The sequence below is a fragment of the Engystomops pustulosus genome, chromosome 1, assembly GCF_040894005.1.
Source record: "Engystomops pustulosus chromosome 1, aEngPut4.maternal, whole genome shotgun sequence".
NCBI classification, from domain to species: domain Eukaryota; kingdom Metazoa; phylum Chordata; class Amphibia; order Anura; family Leptodactylidae; genus Engystomops; species Engystomops pustulosus.
In genome coordinates this window covers 54,858,437-54,883,561 of record NC_092411.1, presented here as the reverse complement: position 1 = coordinate 54,883,561, position 25,125 = coordinate 54,858,437, and the positions used below count along the sequence as shown (strand labels likewise).

At 43.5% G+C, this 25,125-nt stretch overlaps 1 protein-coding gene across 3 annotated transcripts in view; it reads left to right on the top strand.

Annotated features, from left to right (window-relative positions):
• TRIM36 (tripartite motif containing 36) overlaps positions 1-2,922 on the top strand; it is a 53,445-nt gene extending 50,523 nt beyond the window's left edge. For all 3 annotated transcript variants that reach the window (XM_072140837.1, XM_072140830.1, XM_072140846.1), the window contains one exon: positions 672-2,922. In XM_072140837.1, the coding sequence (XP_071996938.1) occupies positions 672-1,026 (355 nt within the window). In that variant the 3' untranslated portion in view covers positions 1,027-2,922. The remainder of the gene's footprint in view (positions 1-671) is intronic.
• The last annotated feature ends 22,203 nt before the right edge of the window (positions 2,923-25,125 follow it).

Genomic DNA, 25,125 nt, shown 5'->3' with positions numbered 1-25,125 from the left:
TGCTTCATGTGCTAACAATGTGCTTAGATTATCAGGGTACAGGGTTTATCTACACTTCATTTAGCATCTGAACATTCACTAGTATCTGACACATAGAAGAAGAGATGAGACTGATCAGAGTCATGCAATGGATATAAGACACAATGAAACTCAGCTTTGCTAACTCATCTATAAAACAAAGCTGAGTGTCATTGTGGCTTATATCCTTCTATCCATTGCTTGACTCTTATCAGTCTCATCTCTGACTGTTTTATAGGTGAGTTGGCACAGTGGAATCAGCTATGCCCCCACTCCCCTCAGATCCAGACCCTATCCTGTCTGTAGAGCTGCTGCTGGACAGGAAGTGCCTGTGTCTGTAGTGCTCTCTGCTTCCTGCCCCCCTCTCTCCAGTACAAGAAAAGCGATTCAAGCCAAATCTGCCTGTCAGGAGTTTGTCGTATCCAGGGACAACCAAATGTAAAGACCAGGATTGATACTAACAAAAATATAGAATTTCACAGATCTAATTCCAACTTGTCTCTAACAGTGAATTGGAGAATGTGTTATTGTGTTATCCTGAATATATTCAAGAATCTTGTCTTTGTGGGAATACCCCTTTGTGTTGATGTTCGCATCATGTACTTCAGAAAGAAAGAAATTTCTTAACCTGTTTTGTTTTTTTTTCCCCTCAGATATGATCAAGACAGCGGCCATGACAGCGGAAGTGAAGATGTTGCCTTTGACTCCTCACAGCCTTTCACCTTGGCGACCATAGGCATGAGAAAGCTTTTCATCCCCAAGGCATGCAACGTTTCTACCTCTTACGGAGAGCGCGTTCTCCCCCTTCCTAGCCGTATAGGGGTGTGCTTGGACTACGAGAAAGGCAAAGTGGGCTTCTACGATGCCACCAGTATGAAATGTCTCTACGAGAGGGAGGTGGACTGCATTGGAACAATGTACCCAGCGTTTGCGTTGATGGGCGGTGGAGCTATCCGTCTGGAGGAAGTCATCACTGCTAAACACTTGGATTATTCCCACGAAATCTGACCACAGAGAAATTACTATTCGCATTTTATGCTCCCGAGTTCTCAAATACATTTCAAAAGATCTCCTCTATCTGATCATTTTTAATGTCATTCCACTGTCTGTGTTTTAGCTGAAGGCCCCTGGAATAGGTCTTCAAAATCAGTCTGTGTATATATGTGTTTGTCTGAATGTTCGCCCCATAAAATGTCTCTCCTTTAAAGGGCTTTTTCTTTTTAATATAGAAAGAATATTGGATTTTAATATCTAGAATAGTTTAGATCACAATTATTTTAGGTGTCTATTGAATAACTGAGAAATTGCTCTTAATGGGAACCATTTGCAAGTGTCCTTTTTATCTGTAGCCAATATCACATATTTATGTTGTAACATAGGTGAATCGTTTTTCCTCTTTTTGTATATGAAGCGCCTTTTGTGGAGCGTTGGCCTCCGCGATGGTAACGGTTTTAAGTCTACATGGTGGGGAATTGGCGGTACAATGAATGTCTTGTATTTATTTGTCTGTTCATAGTGTTGTGTGTATTACTGACGTAGCACCGTCCACTAGAATGTTATTGTATGTACTATTTATGATGTGTCAATGTCTTTTATCAAGCATCACTGAACACACTAGACACGTTCCCCTACTCTACTTGCACATTTAAGATTTAGGCTAAATATTGGGTTAGTTCCACAAATATCTCATGTAAAAGGGCTTGGCTTGTTTACACTGGGAATAGACCTCGTTTTCTGGAATGATCTGTAGATGCAGATTACAGCCGTAGTTTATATGACAACTGCTGAGGTCCATAAGGCTTTATCGTAATCTGGCACAACCGTAGAGTTTTTTTTTTTTCTGGTAAAGGGTCTACTTTTTGTTTTCCCACCACTCATATTGTAAGTAGGAGATGAGCCCGATGATCCCTTACTGCAGTATGATTCACAAGTGATGGGTGCACATGGGCATCCAACTGCAATAAGAAATGTTTGTAATCCTCTAATCCTGTAATCCTTACAAGTGAGCATGAGATGGGCGCACGTTCACCCCTGTACAAGGCTGTGAACACCATCATGTCTGGATCCAGACTACTACTTCTAGATCCCAGTGATATTCTCGGTTTTGACCTTTAGACCCAGGGTGTTGGCTATGACTTGCAGCCTTAATATGTGGGTGGAAATGCACCTGAGATTGGCCTCAATAGCACCAGATCACAGTGAACATGTAATATTACCGGTGTCTGGTTACAGTAGGTAGTCCCTCCAACCGGTTTCACTCTCTAAGCAAAATTAAAGGTATAATTTTTTTTTATTCAGTTTTGATGGGCCACTAGTCCTCTCTGCATTTGCACTATACAAGCCTTAATGTGTCTTACAGATGCCTTAATACGATGAATACAATGATCTCCATATAGGAGCACGTAACACTAACCACCATGGCCTTTTTACATTTGACTTCACTCCATTGAACCCTTTTGCACTGACTCACACACTTCTTTCACATATTACTGTATAATTGTTGACTTTATTTATTACGGGGATTATAAAACGAAGTAAAATCCAAATGAATTTGTGAATGTTGAGACATTTGGGAGCTATACACAGTCAGACGCCACACTTGGCATACGTGTTGGTTCACCGCATTGCCTGCCAGTGGTTCAATATTTAATGAGTTGCCGCAGCTCTTTTCCTTGGTTCTAGGCACTTTATGGCATAGACGTTCCCGGGTCCTATGCAATGGTAGAAATGTGCAATTATGCTGCTAGACTGAAAAGCCTATGGGTACTACTGTATAGGAATAATATATATTATGCAGCTCTTGATTTCCTCAAGAAAGCTTTACTGTTAAGACATCTCTGCAAAAAGACTACATGTTTCTCTTCTGTGTTTTTAAGTGAAGTAATAAAATTGCTTTTTTAAGTCCATTGTCTCACGCTCATTTCTAAGTTCATTGTGCAAGATGTACACATGGCAGAGTGGTCGTGATCACTTTGGTATTGGACATTGAAGTGTTCTCACCAACTGGATTACAAAAAGAAAAATTCTAGTGAGCACACACACAGCCTAGGGCAGTGGTGGCGAACCTATGGCACGGGTGTCAGAGGTGGCACTCAGAGCCCTCTCTATGGGCACCTGCGCAATCACCACAGCGTAGAGTTCGCCAGACAGGACTCAAGGCCTCTTGTGGTCCCAGGCAGCCCAAGACCCTGGAAGGAAGCAACAATGATAATCCCAACTTCTTCTCCTTCTTTCTACTGTATTGGTGTCGTCAGGTGCCTATACAATTTAAACCTCTCAAAGAGCAGGGAGTAATAAGTTACTGCTTAAATTGTCGCATTGACACATTGCGAAAAATATGTGGGTTTTGGTTGTAGATTGGGCACTCGGTGTCTAGAAGGTTTGCCTTCTTACTCGGTCCTGAATTGTAACTTGTACTTGTAGTTAGTAACATGTAGTATCAGAAAAAAAAAAGCCTCGCTGCACAAATGCATTCATCCATAAAGAGGCGTTGTGTCAAAATATTTATCACAAGTTTTACTCATGGGGGTCATTATCTTTAGCAAGGACTTTCAGTTATCATGATATAACAGGCATGTGTGTCTGGTTGTTTTTGCCCTTTTTTTTAAGAAGTCACACAAGTCACCATTTTACTGACAATTCTGCCTCTTTATATCCACATCTGCAAGACAAAGCCCATGTGTCATGTAGCAAAAACTAAACAATCTTTATAGGAACAATATACAAAGAATATGTACATATGCCCCAGACAAAACAGAGATGAAAACAATCAAAAAGGAGAAATCCTCAAAAAGGAACCCGTGGGAGGATTTGGGCCTGTGGTGGAGCCCACATTGTAACCCTCCCACACAGCCCTAACACTGCCCGGCAATGGAAAATGTATAAGTAGTGGAAAAGACGGTAGAAAAACGGGCCGAAAGATGCAAAAGCAAGCAATGTATCAATATGTAAAGTAGTAATGCGATAATGTGATCCTCGAGTGTGAACCAACAATCTAGATGCCTACAACCAACAATATACGTCTATAAATGGCTTCTACAGAACATCCAAAGCAGATGAAGCCCAACAATGGATGTAAGTAACATAGTAGTTACCATATAAAGGGGACCGTGCGGGAAGTGCTAATGGAGCCCCATGGGTATTGCTACTGGATGTGGACATTGGCCCCTGAAGAAGCCACATCTGAACTTTACAAATATATCGGGCACAATATTGCTAAATCCTCACATGTCAAGCTCTGCTAGGGGAACAGAAATGGCCAATTTTGGTGCAAACATAAGATAAATGACGCCAAGGTCTTGTTGAATACACATTGGACAGAGACTGTGAACAATTTGCCTTTTAATGATTTAAAAACCCATTTCATTCATCTACATTGCCTTCCTGTACTTGGTTAAAGAAGACACACTGGGGGGAATTTATCAAGAGCACCACCAAATATACCCCAACCTGGCATCCAGCATGTTGCACAGTTTTTCGGGACTTTTAGGGATACATGAAAATTGTCTGCATATCCTAATTTTTAGAGAAACACCTAACGTACTGTTTAGTGCTATAAAATTCTCGTCCTAAATAGCGAGTACTCCCCACATTAGAATGAACATTCTTGTCCTATTGATTGAGCTGACAATACAGGAGTACCATGTAATACACTGCACAACATAGTACTGCAGTGCGCTATATGAGAGATTAAGATGGGGTAGTATAAGTCCCCTAGTGGAACAGAAATAAAAAAAAAAAAAACACCCCAAAATGAGTGGCTGCGTCCATACTGACCTGGGTTAATAGGATATTTTGTTATACATGTGCTGTGAAGAGCAGAAAAAAATGTAAAATAAATCAAACATTTTAAAATTTTCTTACCTCCCCCAAAAATGCTCATTAAAAGTGATCAAAAAGCTGGATGTATCCCAAAATAGCACCAATTAAAATCCAATTTATCCGACATTAAACAAGCCCTGATAATGCTCCTTTGATTATGAAAGTTATCTATCTCAAAATGTGGCAGCACATAAGCCAATGTAGTTCCAAAAGAATTGAAAATAGTCCAGCACGTCCACAGATGAAATGAAAATCTACTTTCATCCTCAACAGGTATACGGTATACATGAAGCAAGCCAACTTGGAGAGAAACGTGGAATAGCTTCTATTCTACTGAATTTGTAAAAGTATCTATCAACAGTGTTGTGTATTTTGTGAAAAATAACTGACTGTCACTTTTCTGCGGCTGCTTTGTGGATTTTTGAGTTTTAAGTAAGTTGGTAAGTAAAAATCTACAAGAAATTCACAAACAAACTTTTTGTATTGATTTGGATTTCATGCAGATTTTTCCAGGTTTTTTATGTAAGGTAAAGTGGTTTAAGAGAACCTGTCACCATGTTTTTCACAAATACAGGTAGTGGCAGGTTCCTATATAGAGCCCGAGTAACTATCTGACGCCCTTATTTTAGCTAAAAATTGTTTCCCTCAGATCCCCATAAAATCAGAGTTATAATCTTGCCTGGTATGTTTGCATCTTTGGAGAGAGCCAAGGGGGTGTGGTCTAATGTCATGTGACCAGGGCGACATCATCAAAGGTCCTTATTTTACTAAATATTAGCAAACTATATCCCATGTACATATCTGACCACATAAAACAATCACAGCAGCTTCCATGGACTTCTAGTCCTTTCCATGCAGGCTGCTGTGATCTCATGTGATATGATATGCTGTGATTTCATGAGATATATGCTTGGTGTACAATTTCTAATGCTACAAAAGCTGTAGGACCTCATGATATTATAGCTGCATACAAAAATGGGATGGGGAGGAGTTGCTGGATTCAGCCCGAGGAGGCCACGCCCACCTCGACTCGCTGTAGCTATGCTTAGATACCAAGTAAAACTATAAAGTTGAAAATATGAGAATCTCAGGGGAATTATTTTTAGCTGAAAGAAGCGTGTCAGTTAGTTATTAGGGCTCTATGGGAAACTGTCACTACCTGTAATTGTGAATAATGTGGTGACGGGTTCCCTTTAAATAACGCCTGGGGAAAATCACCTTTCAAATCCAAATTCAAAAAACACATCTCCATCAAATATTTGCATTAAAAAAATAGAACATATTTAGCATGAATTACCATATATACTCGAATATAAGCTGACCCAAGTATAAGCCGAGGCCCCTAATTTTACCACAAAAACCTGGGAAAACCTATTGACTTGAGTATAAGCCAAGGGTGGAAAATGCATTGGTCACAGCCTCCCCAGTATATAGCCTGCCGGACCCTGCCCCATAGTATGTAGCCTGCCAGCCCATATCCCCAAGTATATAGCCAGCCCCCTGCCCCAGTATATAGCCAGCAGCGGGGAAAGCCAGAAAGGTGAGTTTTGGGTTTTCAGCACATTTTTTGTGCTGAAAAACTAGGCTTATACTCGAGTATATATGGTAGCTTTTTCTTCCTGCTATATTTAACTCTATCTGTGTTGTGTTGTTACAAATAGAGTTGAAAGCTGTGGTGTGGGCCTTCTAAAGTCCCATGGTCCGGAGCTACCTCTCCTTTTGCTCCCACCCTCTCAACAGTACTTAAATACAGACCCCCATAATTGAGTCCTTATTCAACAGCTCACACTTCTGCATAACTTGCTCTTCAGGCTTGTGAAATGGTAGATGCATGGTCTTCACACTTTAGCATTCGATGGTAACATAAATAAGATCTTCTTTGTGCAAGTTCATCTGCGGGTCCTGCAAGTCCTATGTTCCTTGAAGACCTACTCTTGGCCTCATGTGCTTATATGGAATTTAATAAGCAAGCCTCTACCCAAAGAGGTTTTAGCCATTACCGTGGTGAAAGATATTTATATTCATATCAGGGTGACTTAATATCTTGTTGTTTGGTGCACTGTGAATGTAATAGGATGAAGCCTTCGTTTAATGAAATCCAGCATCTGCTCTGAACATCTGAAGCATCTGCAGCAGATTTCTCAGAATTTGAGCTCCATCCGAGGTCTTTTTGGGTCACTATGATCTTGGATGTATTCTGGTTGGAAATGCTCTTCTCACATAGCAGGTTACACGTACGCTGCATCGTCACCATTTCTTTTCAGATTGATTATAATTCACATGTAGACTCTGTTGGATGCACCTCTATAAATGTAGTCAGTGACTGTGATTAATGTACTTTTTCCCTTTGCTACAAAGAAAATATTACTTTGTTTACTGAATGAAAGATTGCATCTCATAAATGTGCAGACATTATATTATCTTTATTGGATCTGGATTTCTAAAAAATAATTCTTCCGGGACTGTGTGCGCAGCCTGTGAAATTTACAGTCACTGTTGTTATTAGATTTTTTCGATGCCCTTATTTTACAGGATCCTCCCAGGCTTTAGTCGCTCTATAAATAATCGTTAAAGGCTTTTTTTCCTTAAAAAGTAGAAAGTCATGTCACTACTGTAAATTGCTGGTGTGGTCAATGGGAAAACTATGAACCTACAGCGATTTCATGCTATGAATATCAGTGTATTTTATTATTAGGAGTAATTGCAATTTATACAAAATATTAGAGAATTTACACACAATATAATAAATATAAAATAATCAGTAATGGCTTAAGCAACTGCTAATGACGTGAATTATTCCTCTCATAGAGATTTGCAATTCACATACTAAATTTATCAATACAGTTTATTTTCTGTATAAATGCACCTGAAAGGCTGCAAAAAACTCCCTGCAGCCCCTAAAGTTGACTCATCTCCAGGGAAATATTAATCTTCTTTGCTCATTTTCATATAAGACTTTTGGATAGGTAAATAGGCAATATTTCACATAAAAAAGGTAATAATACAATGGACATTTCATACCCAACATAAGGGGGGTACTAGTTTAATGGGCTTAATTCTGATGAGAGGCTCCACTTAAAGGAAATCAACCACTGGTAAAACATTAAAAAAACCCCTAGAAATACTCAACTCCGCTCCTCTTCACCTTGATCCCGGCGATTCAGTTGCCAGTATTGACATGCCGGGATCACCTAGAAACTTATAATTAGCAGCACAGAGTGTGGGGACAAGATATCTGGCACTCCGGGCTGCTAATTATGCACGCCCCCGCACCTCCCTCTCCTTTGCTCCCAGCATGGTAGAGGTAGGTGTATGCATAGTTACATCTTGTCCCTGTGCTCCGTACTGCTAATTTTAAGCTTCTTTTCTAGGTTATACTGGCGTGTCAAGACTTGCGACGGACAGCACTGGGATCAAGATGAAGGGGAGCGAAGATGAGTAGTTATAGATTTTTTCAAATGTTTTTTCATTGGTTGATTTCCTTCAAGTTTCAGTAAATTATACTTATTTTACATAGTTTTCAACAAACAAATTCTAAAACATACTTACGGTAGTTTTATACACTCAGTCAAACTTGGTTGGATTACAATATTTACGAACTTGTCTGTTTTCAACATTTAACCCTTAGACATGGATCTGAATTCCCTTCAGGTAAGGCTTGTAGCAAGTTTAGGCAAGTTTCGTGTTCAGGCAAGGTTAAAGTGGTTGAGTACAGATAAGAAAGTTAACCAATGTAATTACAATATCCTTATAGGGTCACCCCAGGCTCTTTCTCCCAACAAGTGAGCGAGACGACTTCCCCAGGCACAACCTGGTGGAGAAAACAGATGTATACAAATGCATCACATATATATCTAACAGAAAGGGGCACCGTTTATATTTAATAAAGGGAGGATGGTATTTAATCGAGAGGGCACAGTATGTATGTATGTAAGTATGCTTCAACTAGGACCGCTTGGTCCCTAATCTCCTGTCCTAAACATATCGTACATTTTGTTATTTTACCAATTATATCTGGTATTCTAGACTTGTTCTAACTCTCAGAAGGGCTGCTTATGGTAGTCCAGGAGTGTCCATCCACTTCCCCATATTTTCTCTAACTTTGGAATACTATTCCTTTTTACACAAGTGCCATATTCCAATCTTATAGCTGCATTCTTGCGGTCTACGTATTCCTTCCTGTATGGAGGACTAGGCCTCATCCGATGGGCCGCTATGACCTTTCTGGCCTGGTGCAAAGATCTCTGAATTGCTATTGTAGGGCCCTGTCAAATCATATGCATTGAGCACTCCTAGGAGACATGCAAGTGCGGTTTCATCAATAGAGATGGAGAAAGCTGTGCGGATTTTCTCTAGGACAACTTCCCATAAGGTTCCCAGTTCCCTACAGTCCCACATCATGTGGAATTTATCAGCTGCCTCTGGACCACACCTAGGACACTCACAATTGGTCTGATACCTATCTGAAACAATAATTGAGGGGATTTGTATGCCCTGTAAAAGGAGTAACTGGATCACTCTGTGAGCTTGGAAAGGATAGGCAGTCTCTATTATTTTTAATTTTGTAGGGGGCTCTTCATGCTAAAATTTGGGGGCATATATATTTTAATGACCCTGGATGGGGATTCTTGAGATTCGCCCAGTGCAACAAAGTATGTAGAAACTTCTCTGGAGTCATCCCTATTGAACCTACACTAGGGCAGCTTGGTAACTCAGTGGATAGCACTAGCCCTGGGTTTAAGTCACATTCAAGTCAACCTCTGCAAAGAGTTTGTATGTTCTCTCTGTGTTTGCTTGTTTTTCCTCTGGTTTCCTCCCACACTCCACAACACACTGGTAGGTTGATTAGACTGTGACAGGGACAGGGACTGATTTGGAAAGCTCTGTGCAGCGCTGTGGAATCTGTGTGTACTATATAAATATTACTTGTAATTACTAGTAAATTTTTTTTTTAGCCTGGAGGAGCCTTGGTTCACATGACCCGCCAGCAGCTTCTTTCAGGACTTCCTGTGATGTCTGGTATCCTGTGGACTCCTGGGGGGAGGGGATGTGCAATTATTACTCTATGTTATTAATATTACCCCTTCTGTGCACACCACTCCCATGTCAGATGTTGACATGACCATATTGAAGGTCAGGGTAGCAGAACAGAATTGTGGTCAGAGGCAAGCTGGGGTCATCACTGGTGATGAACAAGTCACAGATGAGTCCAAGTCAGCATGAAGAAAGCAGGATTCCATAGGAAACTCATATTAGAAACCTTAATGGGCATCTGTCTGTGTAGAAGACCTCTGCCTGTGTAGATTAATGTGAATTTTCCCTCCGTGTCAATGTTCCTATTGAAACATTGCTGCCTTCACAATCCCCCTGCTTCCCTGTTGTGTTCCACATGCTGATACTTGCTAAATAGATCTGGTAACTCTATGTAGCTGCACTTGACTTGAAGAGAAAGCGTTGCCAGCGACACAAGAGAGTGTCAAACGTAGGTACAAATATACATTTTTAAAACAGTTCTACTGGCAGTCACCTGGTTAGGGACAAGATAGGGTTCTGTAGGTTTGTTCTTCAGTTGAATGTGTGTGTAAGTAGGAAATAGTATATTTTGTAACTGTAAGTGTTTTCAAGAGTGGATTTTAAATATTTTGGGTTCTAATTGGAACAACTATTAACAATAAACCTTTGAGACACGTTTGATAACTCTTACATATGATCGTTGCAGCCTGGGGCTAAAGTTCATAAAATTCCCAGCATCTAGAGCGCCTCACCAGAGGTCACAGTGGGCAGAGAGGTGGGTCTGTAAGTTGAGTGTCCCTGTCTGGGACTGTACATTTGAAAGTTCATTATTTTTCTGTGATAGATCATTTATCACTGTGTTAGATGACACAATCTCTTTTAGGTTATACTTTTTGTCTCTCCATCAAGGTATACATTCTGAATAAATGAAGATCATTGTATCAATCACTATGGTTTATATTTCCCTCAGTAATTATAGAAGTGGTTGGTGGAGAAAATGTCTGCATTTTATATTTATTTTGCAACTTTTTTCTTCCCTTAGATTCCTAGATCTTATGGACAAGTTCCATAACGGTTGCCTTATTCTTTAGAGTAATATTTCTAGTGTTATTTTTAAAGATGGGGACCTGGGTTCTTGTCCCAGGTCAACATCAGCAAAGAGTTTACATGTTCTCTCTGTGTTTGCGTGGGTTTCCTTCAGGTCCTCCGGTTTCCCACACTCCAAAACATACTGGTAGGTTGTTTAGATTGTGAGCCCATTGGGGACAGGGACTGATCTGACAAGCTCTGTGCAGCGCTGCGTAATCTGTGTGCGCTATATAAATAAAGAAATTATTATTATTATAGAGATTTCTGAATCTACACCAAAAAGGAAACTGTTTTGGCTTTCTCAATATGTAACACTAGATGGCAGTATTTCCACTTGTTACTCACCAGCCATTAATTACTGATGGCTTTCCTCACCATAACCCATGTGACCATAGGAAGATTTCCCTGGAGAAAGTAATGACAAGCACTAGAATTAGAAAAAAACACATACAATATTTTCTTACCTTATAGAAATGATGGTTTGTCTGTAACAAATTACCATTCACTGTAGATATATGAGTGATCATAGTAGGTTAATAGATGTGTAACCTACATTTTTAGGTTGACTGTCCATTGACTGTTCATAGTATCACATAGGACATAAGGCAAATCCAGAGGCTCTGTTTTTTGCAATGCAACACTTGTAATTTGCACTTTTGGAATTTGGCACTTTTCAAATTAATCAATGGTTAAGATTAATAATTTAGAACTGGAAGATTTTACATACTGTAGATACCGAGATGAACATTTTTTATAGTTAATCACAAAACAGACTGCACCACTATAATGGTTGCCAGAATGCTACCACCAGCCAAACATTACTAGAACCACAGAAAGAAGGGTGGCTAGGTACTCTATTAATATGTCCACATGTCTCTATGAAGATGGGGTGCTATAGGTTTTCTACAATCAAGCATACACTTATGGACAAAATTGTCGGTACCCCTTGTTTAGTGAAAGAAAAGCCTACAATGACCACAGAAATAACTTGAATATGACAAAAGTAAAAATAACTTGAAATTCTATGAAAATGAAAAGACAAGAAAATGAACAGAAAAAGCAGACATTTCTTTTCTACCATGCTTTAATAGAATGTAAAAAAAAAAATAAAACTCATTAAACAGGCCTGGACAGAAATAATGTCACCCAAAAATTTGGCACTTCGAGCAGCTTACTAAAGTAGGCAACTCCTAGTGGTAAAACAAACGCCGCAGTGTTAGAATGATAGCATTATCGAAAACACTGCAACGGAGTACAATGTAAACGCCGGACCGCTCTCAAAGCGGCCCGTTGTTTGCATGAGGGGGCGGTCCGAGGCGCTGCTCGCTCCGTAGGCCGGCGGTGACTGCCGCGCGTCATGTGGCAGTCACCGCCCCTAAACCCGCCTACAATCCTGCCCCCTCATGAATACACCAGACCACTTTGAGAGCGGTCCGGCATTTACATTGTACTCCGTCGCAGTGTTTCCGATAACGCTATCATTCTAACACTGCGGCGTTTGTTTTAGTAAGCAGCTCCAAGTGCCAAATTTCTGGGTGACAGGTCCTCTTTAACTTCATATTTTGTTGTACAACCTTTTGAGGCAATCACTGCAATCAAACAATTTATGTAACTGTCAATGAGACTTCTGCACCTCTCAGCGGGTATTTTGGCCACTCCTCATGAGCAAATTCCTCCATGTGTCTGGGGTGTGAAGACGCCATCTTTCAGCTCCTTACAAAGATACTCAACAGAATTTAGGTCAGGGCTCATAGAACCCATTTAAGCATAGTCCAATGTTTTCCTGTGTTTTTGGGTCATTATCCTATTGCACAACGTATGACCTGCCTGACACCAAGCTTTCTGACATTGGACAGCCTATTTCACTGTACCCTTCACAGGTTCAAGACACCCTGTGCCATATGCAGCCCCAGAACATAACAGAGCCTCCTCCATGTTTCACAGTAGGGATAGCGTTCTTTTCAAGATATGCTTCATCTTTCCACCTGTAAACATAGAGCTGATGTGCCTTGCCAGAAAGTTTGATTTTAGTCTCATCTGTCCGCAGGACATTCTAACAGAATTTTTGTGGCTTGTCAGCATGTAGTTTTGCAAGTTCTAATCTTGCTTTTATTTGATATATTTTCAGTAATGGTGTCCTCCTTGGTTGTCTCCCATTATGTCCACTTTGGCTCAAACGATGACAGACGGTGAGGTCTGACCCTAGCTTGAAGTTCACCTTTAAGAGCTAAGCTTATACTCTAGTATATACAATGCCTTGTTAACAGGGTCGGTTATAGACAAAGTGGGGCTCTGGGCAAAACTAAAAGAGGGGCCCTAAAATAAAACTATTTTAGGAGCAGTTACATCCAGTAAGAGGCTCCCTTTAGCCCTGCACAACAATAACACTTTGTAGTTTACAAACAGTAGCAGAGGCATAACTACAGCTGTAGTGGCTGCTACGGGGCCCATGAGCTATAGGGGCCCTCGGCGCATGGCACAATCATAATGTCTACCTAATGTCTGTGTAATGACAGCCGCACTCCAGTGCGGCCTGGTGTTCCTGCCCCCTACTTTCCTTGCTTACCGATCCGCCCGTCCCTGGCCACGTGACTGACACGACATCAGGTAGCTTCGGTGACGTGACTAGGGGTGGGCGGTTAAGCCTGGAGGAGCCTAGCGACCATTTTGGGGAGAAGAGGGAGAGGGCATTTTATTAGTAAACAGAGGCCGCTGCTGTGCATTTTATTAGTAAAGGGAGGTTGCTGCTGGACTTGTTATTAGTGAGGGGAGGCCACTGCTGGGTATTTTATTAATTTAGGGAGGTGGTTGCTGGGAATTTTTTTTTTGTGAGGGGAGGTTGCTGCTGGGGCATTTTATTAGTGAGAGGATGCCACTGCTGGGACATGTTATTAGTGAAGGGGAGGCTGTAGCTGTGCATGTTATTAGTGAAGGGAGGCCACTGCTGGACATGTTATTAGTGAGGGGAGGCCACTACTGGACATGTTATTAGTGAAGGGAGGCTGCGGCTGGACATGTTATTGGAGAGGGGAGGTTGCTTCTGGACATGTTGTTAATGAGGGAGGCTGCTGCTTGACATGTTATTAGTGAGGGGTGGCCACTGCTGGACATTTTATTAAAGAGGGAGGTCACTGCTAGATATATTATTAGTGAGGGGAGGCTGCAAGACATTTTATTAAAGAGTAGCAGCTGCATTTCCCTCCCTAGGCCTATACTCCAGGCCAAGTTTTCCTAGTTTTTTGTGGTACAATTAGGTAACTCGGTTTACACTCAGGTCGGCTTACACTTGTGTATATCGGGTATGTATCTTTTTCATCACAGTGATAAGCGCAAAGACAAGGGGACATTATAGTTATGGGGGCACATTGCTATGGAAAAGGGGTATTATAATTTCCCCTTTTCTGTAGCCGTCTTCTTATTAAAACATTAAACGGGGAATACCGAAAAAAGAGCAGCTGCAGGAAAGGGGGCATTTTAAACCTGGGGCTGCAGGAAATAGCACATTATATGGGTTGGGGTTAGATATGGACTATTTGGTGGGCACACAATTTTATTTTACATGACCATGGTAGGTGGGTTACCCGGCCCGGTCCCTGGTAAAAAAAAATTTGGATGCAGCCAATCCCCATATACAAAAAGGTTATGGTCTAAGGCACCAGACTGATGATTAAGCTATAGCCCCTATCTTCTGGTCTATAGTTACTATAACATGCTTTTTGTGTGACATTAAAGATAAAGACCTCATCTTTTAGCTTTCAACCATGCCTTTGTGATCTACAGAACCAGAGATACACACAGCCTAATCAATATTTCACATAAAAGAGGGACTCCTGGGGAGGACATTTCATACCCTACCTGTGGGGACTAGTAGTTTAGTGGGATGTCTCCTTTACCTGTGAATGGTTATTTAGAAATTTGCTTTGCAAGAGGCACCTCAACATAAAAAAAAAATGTTAAAAAAATCGGAAAACTTCTAAGGGCTCTTGCACATAAACGTGTACTGGCTGTATGGTGGCCTGATCCCACGGGCCGCACATAGTGCAGAGGATGAGAGTCCTCCCCAGTTCCTGTGCAGGAGCCCTAAGGCCACATTTACTGAGTGATTCCCTGATTCCAGTGCTTTTCTTGATTATAGGAAACTCACCAAGAAAATGCTCTGTAATCTGCAGCAGCTAAGCCCACATAGCATCCTATCTTCAGAGAGCATGTTATAGAGCAGAAGGAGCTGAGCAAATTGTACATAGTGTCATATATGCAAACAGCATGTTATAGATCAGGAGGAGCTGATGTTATAGAGAAGGAGGAGGGGGTGAGCACATTTTGTATAAAGGTTTGCACTAAACCAATTCAGTATATCTTGTAATTTATGCATTTTATTTCTGAATTTCTACATTTAGAAGTCATATAGGTGGTCCTATCAGTGATGGAAAGCTCCTGTTACAAATATATCCATGACACATTACCTCCTTATCTTTTGAACAAAGCGTCTTCTCGCTTTCAATCTGCGGTTTCAGGACCTAAGGAGGACTTTCAAAGGTCCTGAAATGGCTCTTGTGTAAATGTGTATTGAGAGCAGAAACAGATGTACAGGCAGTCCCCTGGTTATGTACTAGATAGGTTCTGTAGTTTTGTTCTTAAGTTGAATTTGTATGTAAGTCGGAACTGTATATTTTATAATTGCAATCCCAGACATATTTTTTTTGGTCTCTGTGACAATTGGATTTTAAAAATGTTGGGTTGTAATAAAAACCAGGATTAACAATAAATCTTCATTACAGACACCTGTGATAACTGTTATAGCTGATTATGTAGCCTAGGACTAAAGTACAGCAAATTACCAACACACAGAGATCCGTTTGTAACTAGGAGTCGTCTGTAAGTTGGGTGTTCTTGTTCTTAAGTAGGGGACCGCCTGTACAAGGAATTCATGGGTGAAGGTCCTTCTGAGTATAACATTTTGGTAGGTGGTTTGGGTGGCCATGGGCCATAGGCTATCGCCCAAACCGCCTATATTATAATCCACTACTGATTATGTGGGGGGTTGTTGTGAACATTTTTCTAATATACTTCATTAAGAAATTCCCTGTAGAACAGGCTGAAATGTGCCCCTTAGTTACATTGCTTCTATGTTGCTATGTCAAATCTGTCTAAGGGATTGAAGACGGATCTCCTGTCCTGTTTGTTACACAGATGTGAGTGTTAACCTTTTCGGCTCTCTCCCTGGCTGTAGTATGCTATGTGCCCTATATTCAAACATCATGCTGAAAGTAAAGGGGTTAATCCTCACTGCCAAAGCTATTTAACCAAACTCAAGAGATATTAGATGTGAGCTCATGCGGCCCCCATAGACTTACACTGTACAGGCTGGAATACATATCTCTATGGGTGGGAGGAGCTTGATTTTTTACAAACTAAGCAGAATTTGTTAAAGAAGTATATAAGAAAAATTCTCACCAAATCCCCCCCTAAACAATCTATAAAATTAGGCTTATGTTTTACGAATTGCAGATTCAGTAATATGTTGTACATTTTAACCTGTATTTCAGCTAAGCAGCAGATTTTTATTATGCATTTAAACTTCACTCCTGTGGCTATTCAGAGGCTTTCAATTTCAATTAGTTTACATGAATAAAATGAGCTGGACATTACTGCAATAAAAAAATCTTGCGGTTCTAAATTTTGGAAAAGTAATGTATGAACCCAATCATATTGACTTCATAATCTGTGATATATGTGCTGTAGGCAATGGAAGAGCTGAGCTGTGTGTGGATACTCACTCCACAAGGAAAACATTTTTAAATGGGATTGTCCAACTCTTTTAAAAAACTAGCAGCCGGGCTGGGGAGCTAAGTTTGAAAAAAAAGAAAGCTGTACTCACCTGCTCCTTCGCTCCCAGCGCTTTATCCTGCGCTGAGATATAGGCCACTTCAGCCAGTCGGAAACCAAACTCAGCAGAGCTTCCATGCCTCTGTAAACAAAAAAAAAGGACAGACCAGTGAGAAGGCAGCGCTGGAACCCTTGAAGCACCGGGAGAGGTGAGTACAGCTTTCTTTTTTTTAGATTTACCTCCGCAGCCTGCCTGCTAGTTTTACCATAGAGTCGGACGAACCCTTTAATAGTCCCCCATGACATGTGTCATACAGTAATAAATGGAGTTATGGAACAGAACACTAACTAATCTTGATACTGCTTTGTTCTGATCCAAAGATAGGTCACTAATTGTTTTCAATACAATAGACTAGAGATGAGCGAACATACTCGTCCGAGCTTGATGCTCGATCGAGCATTAGCGTACTCGTAACTGCTCGTTGCTCGGACGAATACTTCGCCCGCTCGAGAAAATGGCAGCTCCCGCCGTTTTGCTTTTTGGCAGCCAGAAACAGAGCCAATCACAAGCCAGGAGACTCTGCACTCCACCCAGCATGACGTGGTACCCTTACACGTAGATAGCAGTGGTTGGCTGGCCAGATCAGGTGACCCTGGAATAGACTAGCCGCTGCCCGCGCTGCTCGGATCATTCTGTGTCTGGATGCCGCTAGGGAGAGAGCTGCTGCTGGTCAGGGAAAGCGTTAGGGTGTTCTATTAGAATAGTGTTAGGCAGGAGTGATTCTACAAGAACCCAACAGCCCTTCTTAGGGCTACAATAACGTTATACTTTTTTTTTTTATTTGCTTGTGGCTGGGCTTGCTGGCACTAGTAGTGCAGCTAGTACCATATTGTGAGGAATTTGCAGGGGGACTTGCTACCGTTGTGTTTAGCGCTTAGTGACACACATATCCACCTCAAGCACCAAAGTGGGAAAATTTATTAGGGGTTTGATTTCAATTAGGCACAGTCTGCCAGTTTCTTTTTATTTTACGTTTGTTTTTAATAATTCAGTGTCATCTCATCTTGCATAGTAGTGTGCTTTCATACTTGGCTAGAAAATAGCCATAGGAGAATCCAAACGGCTTACTTACGCCTACAGTAGCGTTATATATATTTGATTTCTGGTTGATCTGCTGGTGGCTGTACTTGCTGCAGTGCATCTACTAGCAAATTGTGAGCAATTTGTAGTGAGACTTGCGACCGCTGTGTTTTGCGCTTAGTGACGCACATATCCATCGCAAAGACCGAAGTGGGAAAATTTATTAGGGCCCGGGGTTGTATTTCAATTAGGCACAGTCTGCCATTTCCTTTTTTATTTTACGTTTATTTTTTTCATAACTCAGCGTCATCTCATCTGGCATAGTAGTGTGCTTTCATACTTGGCTAGAAAATAGCCATAGGAGAATCCAAACGGCTTACTTACGCCTACAGTAGCGTTATATATATTTGATTTCTGGTTGATCTGCTGGTGGCTGTACTTGCTGCAGTGCATCTACTAGCAAATTGTGAGCAATTTGGAGTGAGACTTGCGACCGCTGTGTTTTGCGCTTAGTGATGCACATATCCATCGCAAAGACCGAAGTGGGAAAATTTATTAGGGCCCGGGGTTGTATTTCAATTAGGCACAGTCTGCCATTTCCTTTTTTATTTTACGTTTATTTTTTTCATAACTCAGCGTCATCTCATCTGGCATAGCAGTGTGCTTTCATACTTGGCTAGAAAATAGCCATAGCAATAGGATAGCATCGTTTGGTTTTAAAAACTAAAAAACACAAAAAAAAACAAAAAAAACAAAAAAAAGTTAAAAAAAAAATTCAAGTTCTAACTCTCATTTTCAAAATGTTTAACCCGAGGGTTAGGGGTAGAGGACGAGGGCGGGGACGTGGGCGTCCAACTACTGCAGGGGTCAGAGGCCGTGGTCCTGGGCGGGGTGAGACACCACCTGCTTATGAGGGAGCAGGGGAACGCCGCAGAGCTACACTCCCTAGGTTCATGTCTGAAGTTACTGGGACTTGTGGTAGAGCACTGTTGAGGCCAGAACAGTGCGAACAGGTGATGTCGTGGATTGCCGACAATGTTTCGAGCAATTTGTCCACCAGTCAGTCTTCCACGCAGTCCACCCATGTCACCAAAATCGGCACTCCTCCAGCTCCTGCACCTCAGCCTCCTCCCCCCCAGTCTGCCCCCTCCCAGGAAAATTTGGCATTTGAACCGGCATACTCTGAGGAACTGTTTTCTGGACCCTTCCCACAGTCACAAACCACTTGTCCGGTTGCTGCTGAGCAATTTTCCGATGCCCAGGTTTTCCACCAGTCGCAGTCTGTGGGTGATGATGACCTTCTTGATGTAGTGGAAGAAGTGTGTAAAGAGGTGTCCGACGATGAGCAGACACGGTTGTCAGACAGTGGGGAAGTTGTTGTCAGGGCAGGAAGTCCGAGGGGGGAGCAGACTGAGGGATCGGAGGATGATGAGGTGACAGACCCAAGCTGGGTTGATAGGCCGGGTGAACACAGTGCTTCTGAGACGGAGGAGAGTCCTCGACCAGAACAGGTTGGAAGAGGCAGTGGTGGGGCCAGACGGAGAGGCAGGGCCAGACCTGGTGCATCAGCGCCAAATGTGTCAACTAGTGAAGCTCCCGTGGCGAGGGCTCCTGCGGCGAGGGCTAGATTTTCAGAAGTCTGGAGGTTCTTTAAGGAAACACCGGATGACCGACGGACTGTGGTGTGCAACATTTGCCAAACCAGGATCAGCAGGGGTTCCACCACTAATAGCTTAACTACCACCAGTATGCGCAGGCATATGAATGCTAAACACCCCACTCAGTGGCAACAAGCCCGTTCACCTCCGGCCGTGCACACCACTGCTCCTTCCCCTGTGTCAGCTGATAGTCAGCCCCCTGCCCAGGACCCTGCCACAAAAACCCCATCGTCGCCTCCACGATCCTCCACAGCATCCACCAGCGTTCAGCTCTCCATACCCCAGACGCTGGAGCGGAAACGCAAATATAGTGCAACCCACCCGCACGCCCAAGCCCTTAATGTCCACATCTCCAGATTGCCGCCACTACTTTTCCCGATGTGCCGTCCCAGCCCTGCACCAGCACGTGTCAGACAACATCATCCGTGCCCTGACCAACGCCGTTTCTGACAAGGTCCACCTGACCACGGACACGTGGACGAGTGCTGCCGGGCAGGGCCACTATATATCGCTGACGGCACATTGGGTTAACTTGGTGGAGGCTGGGACCGAGTCTGACCCTACGGCTGGTCATATACTGCCGACGCCAAGGATTGCGGGGCCTACCTCGGTCCAGGTGTTTCAGGCCTACTATGCCTCCTCCTCCTCCCACCCCTCCTCCACCTCCTCCTCCGAACTACCATCCGTGGGCATGGCGCCATCAGTCGGTAGCTCTAGGCACAGCAGCAGTGCCGTCGCTAAGCGACAGCAGGCGGTGCTCAAACTGCTGAGCCTAGGCGATAAAAGGCACACCGCCCAAGAACTATTACAGGGCATCACGGCGCAGACTGATCTGTGACTGGCACCGCTGAACCTGAAGCCAGGCATGGTTGTGTGTGACAACGGCCGTAACCTGGTGGCGGCTCTGCAACTCGGCAGACTGACACATGTGCCATGCCTGGCCCATGTGTTAAATCTGATAGTTCAGCGTTTCCTCAAGACATACCCCAATCTGTCTGATTTGCTCACGAAGGTGCGCCGCATCTGTGCGCATTTCAGGAAGTCCAGCACAGATGCTGCCACTCTCAGGGCAGCGCAGCGCCGCCTCCAACTGCCCGCTCACCGACTGTTGTGCGACGTGCCCACGAGGTGGAATTCAACACTGACCATGTTATCCAGAGTTTACCAGCAGTGCGATTGTAGACTGCCAGATGTCAACTTCCACCAGAACTGGTAGTCAGGTCAGTCAGCTTCCTCAAGTCTACAATGAGGAGTGGACGTGGATGTCTGATATCTGTCAGGTGCTGAGTAACTTTGAGGAGTCAACACAGATGGTCAGTGGCGATGCCGCCATCATCAGCCTCACCATCCCGCTGCTTGGCCTGTTGAAAAAATCTCTGATCAGCATGAAGTCGGAAGCTTTGCGCTCGTCACAAGAGACGGGGGAAGAAGATTCCCTTGTTGATAGCCAAAGCACCCTTAGGTCTGTTTCTCAGCGCATATCGGAGGAGGTGGAGGTGGAGGAGGATGAGGAGGAAGAGGAGGAGAATGTTGGCGAGACACAAGAGGGGACCATTGTTGAGTCCTTCACTGTTCAGCGTGTATGGGCAGAAGAAGAGGAGTTGGAGGAGTTGGAGGAGGAGGAAAGGGACAGTCAGGCCAGTGAGGGGAGTGAATTCTTACGCGTTGGTACTCTGGCGCATATGGCAGATTTCATGCTAGGCTGCCTATCCCGTGACCCTCGCGTTCAAAGAATTTATTCCAGCACCGATTACTGGGTGTTCACTCTCCTGGACCCACGGTACAAGCAAAATCTTTCCACTCTCATCCCTGGAGAGGAAAGGAGTGTGAGAATGCATGAATACCAGCAGGCCCTGGTGCACAAGCTGAAACAGTATTTCCCTTCTGACAGCGCTAGCGGCAGAGTGCGTAGTTCTGCGGGACAAGTAGCGAGGGAGAGTAGGCGAGCAGGCAGCTTGTCCAGCACTGGCAAGGGTACGCTTTACAAGGCTTTTGCCAGCTTTATGTCACCCCAGCAAGACACTGTCACCTGTCCCCAGTCTCGGCAGAGTAGGGCTGATCTTTACAGAAAGATGGTGAGGGAGTACGTAGCTGACCATACCATCGTCCTAAATGATCACACAGCTCCCTACAACTATTGGGTTTCAAAGCTGGACATGTGGCACGAACTGGCGCTGTACGCCTTGGAGGTTCTTGCCTGCCCTGCCGCTAGCGTCTTGTCCGAGCGGGTTTTCAGTGCAGCTGGTGGCATCATCACCGATAAGCGTACACGCCTGTCGACTGACAGCGCTGACAGGCTGACGCTTATTAAGATGAATAAAGCCTGGATTTCTCATAATTTCCAATCTCCACCAGGTGAAGGAAGCTCAACCTGAATAATTTATCCACTCCTCCTCCTCCTCATTTTCCTCCTTCTCCTCCTCTTTGTACAGTAAAGCAGAGGAAACTGGCTATTTTTTGACAGGGCCCACTGGCTCTAGCTATAGTACTTTATGCATTTAATTTTTCTGGAGGGCCACCGACCCGGTCCTCTGTTTTAAACAATTTTTGGGAGTGCCACATACAGGCACTCAATCTATTCAATTTTTCTGGAGGGCCACCTACCTGCTCCTCTGGTTTGAAAACTTTTTTGGACTGCCACATACAGGCACTCAATCTATTCCATTTTTCTGGAGGGCCACCTACCTGCTCCTCTGGTTTGAAAACTTTTTTGGACTGCCACATACAGGCACTCAATCTATTCCATTTTACTGGAGGGCCACCTACCTGCTCCTCTGGTTTGAAAAGTTTTTTGGACTGCCACATACAGGCACTCAATCTATTCAATTTTTCTGGAGGTCCACCTACCTGCTCCTCTGGTTTGAAAACTTTTTTGGACTGCCACATACAGGCACTCAATCTATTCAATTTTTCTGGAGGGCCACCTACCTGCTCCTCTGGTTTGAAAACTTTTTTGGACTGCCACATACAGGCACTCAATCTATTTCATTTTTCTGGAGGGCCACCTACCTGCTCCTCTGGTTTGAAAACTTTTTTGGACTGCCACATACAGGCACTCAATCTATTTCATTTTTCTGGAGGGCCACCTACCTGCTCCTCTGGTTTGAAAACTTTTTTGGACTGCCACATACAGGCACTATCCAAATTAAATTGTCTCCATAGCAGCCTCCACACGTTGTCTCCATTGCTACCTCCAAAAGTCGTCCATATAGCTGCCTCCATACATCGTCCCCTGATCAAACGAGGTGTGTCAGGCAGAAATTTGGGTTGTTTTCATGGATTCCACATCAAAGTTGTTAACTTTGTCGCCACCCTGCTGTGTTATCCACAAAATATACTGTGAGTGTAATACATAAAAAATAACTTTTAATCTAATATATTAAAATTCAAGGTATGTCTCAGTTATGACAATGTGTCACAAAAATACCTGCTTGCAGAAATGCTAACATAAAGTGTCAACAGGTAAAGTATTATGCATTAAATACTCTTACCGTGGTTCAGACGTAAGCCCTGCCTAAGGGTGGAGGATCAGGGGTACCAGGAGGGAAAACTTGTCTGACCCTAGACGACCCCTTTAAGACTCCCGCCCTTACAAGGGCAGTCCACAACTGTCCCTGTTGGACTTCAGCATGCCCCCCTATCAAACGCGGATACCGAGGCCTCATCCACAGAGGCTGAAATATCTGATAGCGAGGGCTCGCATAGGGAAAAGAAAGGACGGAACACGAAAAGAGGGGCCCCCAGAGGGAGCAGAGGATCAGGCAGAGGTACACCGGCCCGTTTTTTAGAGATCCCATATCCACTCAGGAACCGGAATCCGGGTCAAGCCCCATTAGCTCCCCCCAAATAATTAACCTTTCAAAGAGGGACCTTAGGGAATCAGAAATGGCGATTCTTTCAAAAGGCCTCTCTTTTGTCCCCACTTCGGACTATGATGCGTTTACCTGGACAAAGGATGTCAACTTGTTTGCCCGCAAACTCCAGTGGCAAAAATTCTTTATAAATAAAACTGAAAAATCAAGCAGAGAGTTAGGCATCCCTCCGGATATGGTAGACGATGTCAGGTTATTGGCGAGTCTGGCACATTCGGACCCGATTGAGGAGGGCCATGGCCTCTTTACCACACTTAAGAACAGAAGTACTAAAATGCCCCCCCAAGGTGACATTTCATGTATTGACGTCTTTGTGGAGTTGGTGTGTTCGGACCTAAAGAAGATCCAACCTAACAATAAGATCTTTAATTGCACTAAGGAGGAAATGGTGGCCTTATGCAAACTTGAAAAGGAGAGATCCGTCACGATTAAGCCTTCGGACAAAGGCAGTAACATCGTGATAATGGACACTCCTGATTATGCACGAATGTGCAGGTCCCTACTTAACGACACATCGGGCTATGAAGTCTTGAAATCTAACCCTACCAATAGCTATCATATGGAACTTAGGGGTATTCTAGAGAAAGCTAGATCTCAGAGACTCATCAACGACGATGAACTTGAGTTCATGTCAGCGAGCAAACCAGTAATGCCGACCTTTTATTGCCTCCCCAAGGTCCATAAAGGGATAAGTCCCGTAAAGGGGAGACCAATAGTGTCAGGCGTGAACTCGCTATGTCAAAATGTTGGAGTCTATATCGACACTGTGCTCCGTCCTTTCGTCTCCTCTTTACCCTCTTACCTAAGGGACACCGCGGACCTTTTACGCCATATTGAGGGGGTAATAACGGAACCTAATACCTTGCTCTGTAGTATAGATGTGGAGGCGCTCTACTCCTCCATCCCCCACGATAAGGGGCTGGAGGCAGTGGAGTACTTCCTCTCTACTAGAGGTACCCAATTCCGGGCACACAGCACATTGGTCCGTGACCTACTACAATTCACACTCACTAGAAACGTGTTCCTGTTTGATGGCCTAATCTTCCACCAGCTCAGGGGTACGGCTATGGGGAGCCCTTGTGCTCCCTCATACGCAAACCTACTCCTGGGCTGGTGGGAGGCCACCTGTGTGTTTGGGGACAACCCACCCGTAGGCATTGAGCAGATCGATATGTTTTTACGGTATATCGATGATATATTTGTCCTTTGGAGAGGAGAGGCATCCGAATTCAAACAGTTTGTTGATACTTTGAACCACAACCATATAGGGCTCCGCTTCACATGTGAGAGTCACCCTATTAGTCTTCCCTTTCTGGATGTCCTCATCACAAGATCGCAAGATGGGGCACTTCATTCTTCCATCTATCGGAAACCAACAGCGACAAATTCGCTGCTTAGATGGGACAGTCACCATCCCTTCCCACTTCGGAGGGGAATCCCCAAAGGACAATATCTGCGAGCCCGCAGAAATTGTAGCTCCCAGAGAGAATTTCAGAGACAGGCCAACGACCTCAGGGCTAGGTTTCGTGATCGGGGTTACCCAGATGAGTTCCTGAGGGAGGCCTACCATAATAGTCTGGGTGCCAATCGCACTGACCTTCTACGGGGGTCACCCGAAGTTAAAACGGATAAAACTGAGAAAATACGCATCATAGCCTCCTTTGATAACGGTTCCAAGGAAGCCCGGGCCATCTTGGCAAAACACTGGCCCATATTAATGATGGACCAGGACATTAAGAACCTAGTG